Source organism: Nilaparvata lugens, chromosome 3 (assembly GCF_014356525.2).
Source record: "Nilaparvata lugens isolate BPH chromosome 3, ASM1435652v1, whole genome shotgun sequence".
Lineage (NCBI taxonomy): Eukaryota > Metazoa > Arthropoda > Insecta > Hemiptera > Delphacidae > Nilaparvata > Nilaparvata lugens.
This window is the reverse complement of record NC_052506.1, coordinates 7,094,079-7,103,969: the sequence shown is the minus strand read 5'-3', so window position 1 is coordinate 7,103,969 and position 9,891 is coordinate 7,094,079. Positions and strand designations below refer to the sequence as shown.

General features: G+C 31.7%; 1 protein-coding gene across 1 annotated transcript in view; it reads right to left on the bottom strand.

Moving 5' to 3' along the window:
- Nucleotides 1-1,125: 1,125 nt before the first annotated feature.
- The window catches only part of LOC111064429 (neuroligin-1-like), a 121,084-nt gene continuing 112,318 nt past the window's right edge, over nt 1,126-9,891 (bottom strand). Inside the window, exon 4 of the mRNA XM_022352156.2 lies at nt 1,126-1,151. Coding sequence (XP_022207848.2) covers nt 1,126-1,151 — 26 coding nt within the window. The remainder of the gene's footprint in view (nt 1,152-9,891) is intronic.

Below are 9,891 nucleotides of genomic sequence, written 5' to 3'. Positions count from 1 at the left end.
TGACCAACGGTACTTTTAAGCTAAGCACCATGGAGTTCTCCTTCACCACGCAAGTCGTAAGTGGAAGATCAAAATATCGCTGCAAATCCGATAGAGGTATAGCTAACTGGTGTCCTTTCGACTTATATCCTTTCTCCAATCTGAAGAGATCTGAACGTAATAAATTGGGGTGTACCAGCGAAAAGGGTAAAAGCTTTTTATCACAGCGTTCCTTCGCAGTATTTATGAATTCCTGCCGTGATAAAATATTTACATGTGAGTAGAGGTGAAAAATGTAAGTTAATAACTGGTTTGTGAACAGTGTTTTCTCCTCCGATACATTCTGTTGTACGAATAATCTCATACTGTCTGTTAATTTGCTATACGCATCGTGAAATTGCTGAGAAAAATTTCCAGCAAACTGCCTCAAGTTGCGAGAAATCCGAATTAAATCTTTGTGGTCGTCTGCAACCAACCCTTGGAATGCGTTGAGGTGATCAGCTACATGTTTTTCGTTGAATTCCAGCTTATGAAGTTCCCCATCCGTCGCGACTGCGCAACAAAAATGAAGAAAATCGCCGACAACATCGATCGCTCTGGTCTTTCGTGAAGCTTGAGTTCCCAAACGAATTGAAGAGTTGAAAGCAGCATGACTGTTGCGAAGAATTCCGTTTGTAGAATTATACAAAACTTCTACCGCATCCGCTAAACTGCAATCCTCTTGTTGACAGTTAGGCCAGAACACCCTTTCCGCCTGCAAGATGTCGAGCTGAGCTGCCGGGAAATCTACCTCGTATGTTAGTGGAACCGATGATTCATACGCTACAGCGTGACGTAGCTCCTTGTAGAAAACTCCCGCGAAGACCCTGACTGCCTCCAGTTGCGCCGTGAAAGTCGTGAGAATGAGAAATGACGCAAAATGTACCATAATTGACATGTTTATGCGTAACAGAACCTCTTACAAACAAAAAAAACTCTACTTGAAGCAACCGCAAATGAATCGTAATAAAAAAAAGCAAGAGAAACGTTTACAATAATATTAATAAACTCGACGTGAATATTACAATTAACAACTGGACTGGCTGGTTAGCATATATTATTAATCAGAAACCTAGAAATGATACAATTTATTAGAAGTGCATAGGCCTATATTTTTATATACTGGAACAATTCTGAAATCAGAACAATATATGAGTCATATGGAAACAAAATCACAATCATACAATAAATCATCAGAATATAAGAAACTTATACTCTAGTTATATTTTTATTGAGAAAGAAATTCAAGTCAAAATAAAAGTGAATAAAATATTCATCCATCAAAAATATAATTGTCTTATAACAGCTTCATTATGAATTTCTATTAGTGAACGTTTAAAAGTATCAATAACAACGTTTGTCACTCAATGAACGACCTTGCCCTGGATATGAATAACAAGATTGACAACTAAACAAAAATACGTGACAATTGCACTTTCTTAACGTAGGTCACATCAGTACAAACGCAAAAATAAAATAACAAAACAATGAATTACATTACTGTACTTTTTCGTGGCACCAAATATTAAAACGTACCATGATTTATCGAGAAAAAAAAAGAAAGTTATATCAGTGATAATGTTATATTACAAAAATGTAACATGTAATCAGAATATGTAATTATGTGAATGAAACATGACCATTTGGTTATCATAAAATGGTAAACTATCCATCAACCATATTTCCTGTTCATTTTCCTGGAATAACCATAATTTGAAATAACTAAGATATAATTATAATGACTATGAAATATAACATGGTTAGTCATAACTGTAAAATCAATACAAAATCAATAATGCAACTGGTGAAATTAAATGTAAAACCCAGCCAAATACCAATTTTCATAGGTAACTGTACCCTAAAATTATAAATATGTAACCATGGAATAATAAACCCTCTTCTATAATAACTGATTCTATATCGTAAAACATGGTTCTACAATGATTACCAAAAATCACTTCTGAAAATAAAAACTCAACCATAATAATAAGCCCTAAACTCAACCTATTGTGCCAAAAGAAAAACTTTTCTACTCAAAACCATTAATATTAGAACCATGACACAATGAAACTCAAATATTATCATGAAATATAATCAAGAATATAGTAATCATTAGTTTATACTGAGAAAAAATTATAAAACGAAATTCAATTCAAAGATATAAACGTATAAAACTGAAACTCTGCTATCCATAGCTAAAAAATTCCCCTATAACCGTTTATTATAACCCATGGACAATAAGTTTGGTCTATATTACCATTGAAAAATATGGACTTCACCTCCAGCAACAATAATCAGTAATAATATTTTAATAAAATTTTACGAGGACTTATAATTATAGGCTTGAATCATAAGACCCCATCGAAAACAGATCAAATAAATAAAATATAATCCTATTATTCAACCACTGGATGATAAATCCATAAATATTATAATCAATTCTGATAAACAATGATGAAATGATAAATAATTACGAATAATATTTACAAAAATTCTCTTAGGGACTTTAATATAGCGCATAACTTCAAAAAAATACGACTTAAAAAAATGACTATCACCATTAAACCTTAATATCAACACCTTATGACAACAAATTCAAATATTCAATTCATGAATTCTATCAACAAAATATCTACCTTTAATAACCCTTGAAAATATTTCAATAAAACTTATTCATAACCTTAATATAATGAAATATAAAATCCAAAGGGCCAAAATTCTAAAGTGAAATATCTCAGAACCCTTTGCCCTAAACAAAATTATAATTATCGCAATGCTAAAATCTATGCTAAGAAAATATGAAACTGCAATAAAATTTTTTTCGAAAATCGACTTTTTCCGAATTTGTCTGAAATTTCTAGACTAACAATCAAGATACGCCGCATACCTTGTAATCATCATAAATCGTAAAAAAAAAGAACTCATCGGAATAAATGAATACCTCTTATAACTGAAAACCAAAATCCAATATATGTAGAATACAACTATCCATCAAATATCATGAAACCAAAATGAAATCCCAACATAAACCATAGAAAAATAGCAGATAACCATTTAGCAAAAACGCGCGAAATTCAAAATCAGTAGATAACTATTCAGCAGAAACGCGCGAAATTCAAAATCCGTGTCTGACCGTAGCCGAAAATTTACTACCTATTGAAATAACTCACGAACCCTCAAATATCTCAAAAATATCTACTTCACATATCCTATCCCATTTTAGAAATGCAAGCGAATGACCTAAAATTCATCTTTAAATTCAAAAAAAAAATTTTTTGCTACTATACAAGGTCACCAACAAAAACTATAAAATGAAAAACCTCAAAACCCTTTGCTCTAAACAAAATTTTTCACAGAACAAAGTTGAATGTACTCATCCTAAAAAATAAGATTCCCGAAAAAAAAAATCGAAAATTCACAAAATTGTTTTCCATGAACTGGAGATTTCTGAATTTTTCGATAATTTCGCCTCTTGGCAGCCAGTAGAGCAAAAATTTAGTAGAAGTCAATCAATATCGAACGCTATCAAAATCGTCGTTTGAAAAACTTCCTTCACAACAGATTCGTTCGGTGAATTACATTGAATTTCCAGAATATGTCTCAAAATACTAAAACAAAACTTTATATGAAGAAAAAAAATCACAAAACCCCAAAAGAAAATTTTTGAAAATTATTGAAAATACCTAACTCGAAAACTACTGCCCTAATCGAAAAATTTTATTGGACATAAACGATTGAAATTATCACTACCTACAAGCTCAGTGAAAAAAAATCATAAAATCCCAAAATTTAATTCACCTGTCACATGACTATCATCCCAACGAAAAAAAAACTCAATATCTAGATTACAGACGACATTATTATGGTATAATGATTGAAATAAAACTTTTTCCACTTTTCCACACCTTGCTATGACTTTCGTTCATGAAAAAGTTTCATTCTCCTTACATGAATAATTTCTGGAACAATCTTTCCCCGCTTTTCTAATAACACTTCATAGTTTAAATCAGATAACTTCCTTGATACCACAAAAGGCCCATGAAAAGGATTATTGAATTTTTTACAAGTATCAGCCTGATACCTAGGATACGAAACTAGAACTTTATCTCCTTTATTGAAAGCTACTAATCTATGTCTTTTATCAAAACTATCTTTTTGTTTTTCCTGCACTTCTCTTAATATCTCCGGTAATCTCTCACGGACCTTGCGCATCATCTCTAATAAGTTGATTCTGTAGAGAAGTTACTTCTTCGCTCGTAATGACAAAAGAGAATTCAAAAAAATCGTTCTCAATATCGGACAATGATTATTTTCAATTTATCTGACATCGAATGATGTATTAGTCCCAAACAGTTCAGCGTTCTTCATTGAATGACAACTGCAAATCAGCTAAAAGGTCTCGTTCTACTAGCAATATTGTCTCATGTAATACTTTCGCTGAGTCTGCTGAGTCTGAGTTCGTTTTTCAAACCTCTCCAGAATTATTGTTTCAATAAATATTTCATCGCTATTAACGCTTAACTGGGACACGCTTTCCAAACTATTCAAAATTATGTCATCATATTTCTCTACCGAACTCTCATTAATAACAATTCCATCAGTTTCAATTTTATTATTCTTCATATCTTTCGGATAATTACAATAATTCAAATCTGACTCTGTATTTTCACTTTCACTGTTCACACAAATCGCTGATTCACATTTCTGGCTATAATTAATTTTAATATCTACAAGATCAATCTCGTGTTTATGGGAGATTGAATATTTCTTATCATCAGTATTAGAATAGTTTCTTCTAACATATATCCCATTGTGCCTAACACCTTCCAAAGCAGAACCTGATTCAGTGACTATACAACCTCCTAATTCATTCCTTGAATTATCAATATTTGATGGACCGCCGTCTAAAACATTTTCATCAATATGCCTAGTACTAAACTCCTGTGTCCTATCAGTAAAATATGCTTTCTTACGTCTAGCATTTTCCGAAAACTTATTTCTGCCATCAAAAGAACACACTCTAATATCATAGCCTTCTTTTTCACAAATTCTATGCATCCTTTTATAAACCCGATAAGCATAATTAACGTTGTAAAAACAATTCCGCGTAAAATGATTATGTTTACCACAAACTTTACATTTCTTACGTCTTCTTTTTCTATTAGTCCTATTATTCACGAGACTAACATTCTGATGCATCTTGACTCCTCTAGATTCACAATCATTACGCATACCAGAGTTCACAAAATGTTCAAACGGCCTGTTATCAATCGTAAAAGAGAAATCCAAATCACTTTCCGATAAATCTGATAACTCTTCCTTAATCATTTCCCTATCTTTATCCTCTTTGTAAATTATATCTTCCTCATTCAAATCACAATCATTACAAATAAGAACTTCATCCAACCCATTTTCAATCTCGAAGTTACTAACATGACAATATACATCCACTTCATTTGAAACATAATAATTACAAGAATCAAAATCATCACAGATAATAGCATTTTCTAAACAATTCTCATTTTCAAACTCATTTCCGATTTCCAATAGTTCTTCAAATTCTGGTTCCATAATATCATTAATTACTTGCACCTGTCCAAATTTCCACTCATTCAAATACTGACATGATAATTCATATTTCTCAATATTTTTATACAATTCTACAATAGTACTATTTGATAACATTATAATTCTTTCAAATATATTTGAAGACAAACCTCTTAAAATTATCCTGATAATCCGAGATTCATGCATATTCGAATCTACTTTTCTACATAGGGATAAGACTCGTGCTACAAAATCTCTACCATCTTCTTCAAATTCCATGCTACAAGTATCTAATTCCTTTTCTAGTTTCCACAATTTGAGAGGAGATCGATAGAAATTAACCAATTTTTCTTTCACTGGCATATATTCAAATTTGTCCTGTCGAGTCAAATCATTCTCAATAACGTCAAAATATTTCTCAGCACTTCCTTTCAAACAAAACCGCAAGTATAATAAATTATCTTTTTCATCCCAACCGTTCGCTAAGGCAACCTTTTCAAAATAGTTGAAAAAATCATCAATGTCAAATTCTTCATCTTTTCCATCAAAAAATTTCGGTAATAGTAACGGTCTAAGTTTTTCCATTGTTAATCTGTTCCAATCCAATTCTATTCAATAATAAATAATAAATTTCCAATTAATCTGGTTTCAATAATCATAAATTCTCCATATCTCAAATATCGATATCTCTCCAATAATAATAAATTTATCCTATTCAATCATATCTTAATAATCATTAATTTCTCATGTCATCATAAATATCTAATTCTTTCTAATAAGAATTGATAATAAATCTTGCAATCGTACAAAATCTTCAATTGTCATAGCTTTTGCAATTCAAAATCAATAATAATCGTAAATCTTCCAATATCGTGAATCTCAAAATTAATCTGTTCAATTATAATCATCATTCTCCATCCGTTAAAATCCATTATTAGTAATCAATTATTGTTCCACAAATTCAATAAATCCTCGAAATTCATCCTACTAACTGTTTCTAGAGCCCCGTAAGGTTTAAACTCAACTACTTCACCCATAATTTCACTGAAATAAAAACATATATTTAATAATGAAAAATGCAACCACAAAAATTGAATCTTCAATGAGGTAACCGGAAAAGTCCAAATTTTAAAAGCTGGATTAAAAACCCTTGAGCCGCCACCAATTATGTAAACAAGATCTGGACGGCAGGATAAACCTCCACCAAATATGTAAGCAATATGTGCCTACACCGAGTATGTAAAGGTGGGGAAATGAAAACAAGAAATGATCGTACTGGTTTTGATAATTAAAACAAAACAATAAATTATTTGTACAAAATTAGAATTATAATTATAAATTATGAAATAACAATAAAAATATGAATATTTCAAGGGCTACTCGCTTGGCTGCTAGTGAAGATTAAATTTGTTGTGGTTATGGAAAATTTAAAACAATGACTCAGTAGTCACCTACCTTTATGATAATGGCCCCCAATTTGGCATCCACTGGTTAATCGCGACGTTAATTATTAATGAAAAATAAATAAAAAACTGATCTAATGAAGTGGGTTCAGATCCCTTCCTATTCAATAATACAATTCTCTTTAAACTGCCCGAACTGTGACAGGAAAACTGTATTATAAAACAAGAACAAAATCTATCCCCTTCACCAGAACAGCCGGACTTTTACTCTCAGTCCTAACGAACGAGCTCACACACCACTAGTAAAATTTTGGGTATTAATATATAACTCAGTCAATGCCAAACATGAAGCCATTTCAAATACATATTTTTATCAGTCGCACAAGCCGAGCACGTTTGTTATGAAAAACAAAAGAGAAACTACAATAATTTTGATAACAAGTGAAATAAACAATCTTTCTGTCGATGACAAACCTGTTCAAAGGCAGAAACACCGTTCATTAAACTTTTCGTAAAATAAAACTCTAAAATCCTGATCAATATGAGATAAATATATGAATCATATATATGTCCCATATGACCAGGTGACACATTTTTATCAGTTATCAGCCTTGATATGATTGATGAGATTTTATATTGCACTAACTAGCATATTGTATCTTTAGCACCTCAATTCAGAAGAGAGCGAGATTGTTCACAATCGAATAGAACTGAAGTGGCCTAAACAAACAGAAATTGAGAAATAAAAAACACCTTCAAACATTGAATGAATGGTATGTTTCTGTACGGAGTTTTTACTATGTGTATTAATAGTTTTTCTAACATAACCATTATTTTTTTAGTTCCCCCTATTAATTATTAAAAATTCAAAAATATCATACTAACATTGGAAATAATCTTGTAATGAAAATAAAAGTTGCTCATATAAATATTGATATAGTTGCTATTTTAATGAAGGAACCAAGTGTTGTATAAAGTACAACGCTCGCGTCCTTGTGTTACAAAAATAGGCACGAGCCCCGGAAGGTTAAGGACATGTTTCATTTCATTTCATTTATTGTATAAAATACTATAATCATAATACAATTATGACATTGGAGGAAAAACTAGGCTGAGCCTGTACTATTTCTCTCCAAAAATTTTGATAAAATGTTAATGTTGTCCAATAGATAAGATTATGTAATCTCACACTGCTCCGTCACTTGATTTTCGGTCCAGGAATGATGATTTAAAATTTTGAATTTTGAAGGTTGATTTTATACTCTGAATAAATCACAGAATGTATCACAATGAATTAAAAACTTAAGAAATATTGCACTTATTTAAAAAATTTGAATTTGAATGTAGCTATTTCTCTGTCCTCTCTTATTCCTCTACAATTTCTACTCTATAAATTTATAATTTCCTTCAATCTTTCGATAATCTATATAAATATAAAAGCGAAATGGCACTCACTCACTGACTGACTGACTGACTCACTCACTCACTCACTCACTCACTCACTCGCATAACTAAAAATCTACCGGAACAAAAATGTTCAAATTTGGTAGGTATGTACAGTTGGCCCTTTAGAGGCGCACTAAGAAATCTTTTGGCAATATTTTAACTCTAAGGGTTGTTTAAGGGTTTAAAGTTCGCCTTTTAGCATGTATATTCTTCTTCTCCCAATCTCTTAATTATAATTGAAATTTCCATATCATATGTTACTATAGAACTATAATCTAGATAGAGTACCTCTTCGAAACAGCTGTTAACTGGTAACTGAATTAATAATTTTGTTAGGTTGGCACCAAGTTGAAGATTGAAATGCATTTATCGCGGAAAAAATTATTAGGCACTGCTACTTTAATCAGATCTATTCCTGGTAATATTATATTACTAGCCGTCAGGCTTGCTTCGATCGCAATATCTGTTTAGCCAGACTTTAGTCTGGATCCCAGACTGGATCGTCCTAACATATGATAAAAATGCTTAAACGAAAAATGCAGGCGAGCGAAGCGAGCCTGCTGATCTTATCTTTGGACGATCCAGTCGGGGGTCCAGGGGCGGAGCCCCCTGGCTAAACGGATATGGCGAGCGAAGCGAGCCTGACGGCTAGTGTGTTATAAAAGTATTGATGAATGCTAATAAGTTTTCTATTATCATACTTTATTTTTGGAGTTAATGGCTCAGTTTTGTAATAGTTATGCTCATCTAGTTATCCGATATGAGTTATGTATTATACTATGCCCTCGAACATTCAAATTGTATCACAATAAATCTTGAAATAGACTTTTAGATTGTACAGAATATCATTTGATATCATTGTGCCGGTTGCACAACAACCGGTTGAATTTTAACCGTGATTTATTCGACGAGAACCAATCAGAGAAGCCGTCTTTTCAAAAACACCTTCTCTGATTGGTTCTCGTGAAATTAATCCCGGTTAAAATTCAATCGGCTGTTGTGCAGCCTGGGCATAATCTTATCCATCTACTTCATTCTCTCACATTCAATGTGGGCTTACCTCATTCAATTTTTCATCATTCCTTGTTATACAGCAAAAATATTGCAGTGTTTGCAGTGTTCGTTGATTTGAGATATCTAATCCCATCCGTCAATCCAATTCCAATAGCTACAAATATGTTAAATTTGAAGATATCGGCAACTTGTCTATAATGTACTGACGAAAATAATATACTTATAATAATAATGAAAATATAATATACTGAGGAAAACCTAGAGTATGATGATTGAAATAAGATTGATATTCATAATAAACTCAATGGAACATTCACCTGGATGGGAATGTAAATCTAATCCTATTAGATTGAACAGAATATGATTTTCAAACAAATGATTTAAACCAGATGATTTCAAACAGATGAAGCTAGTCAAGTTCCGTTTAATTTGATAGAATTCATAAGAACGGCAAAATATCGTA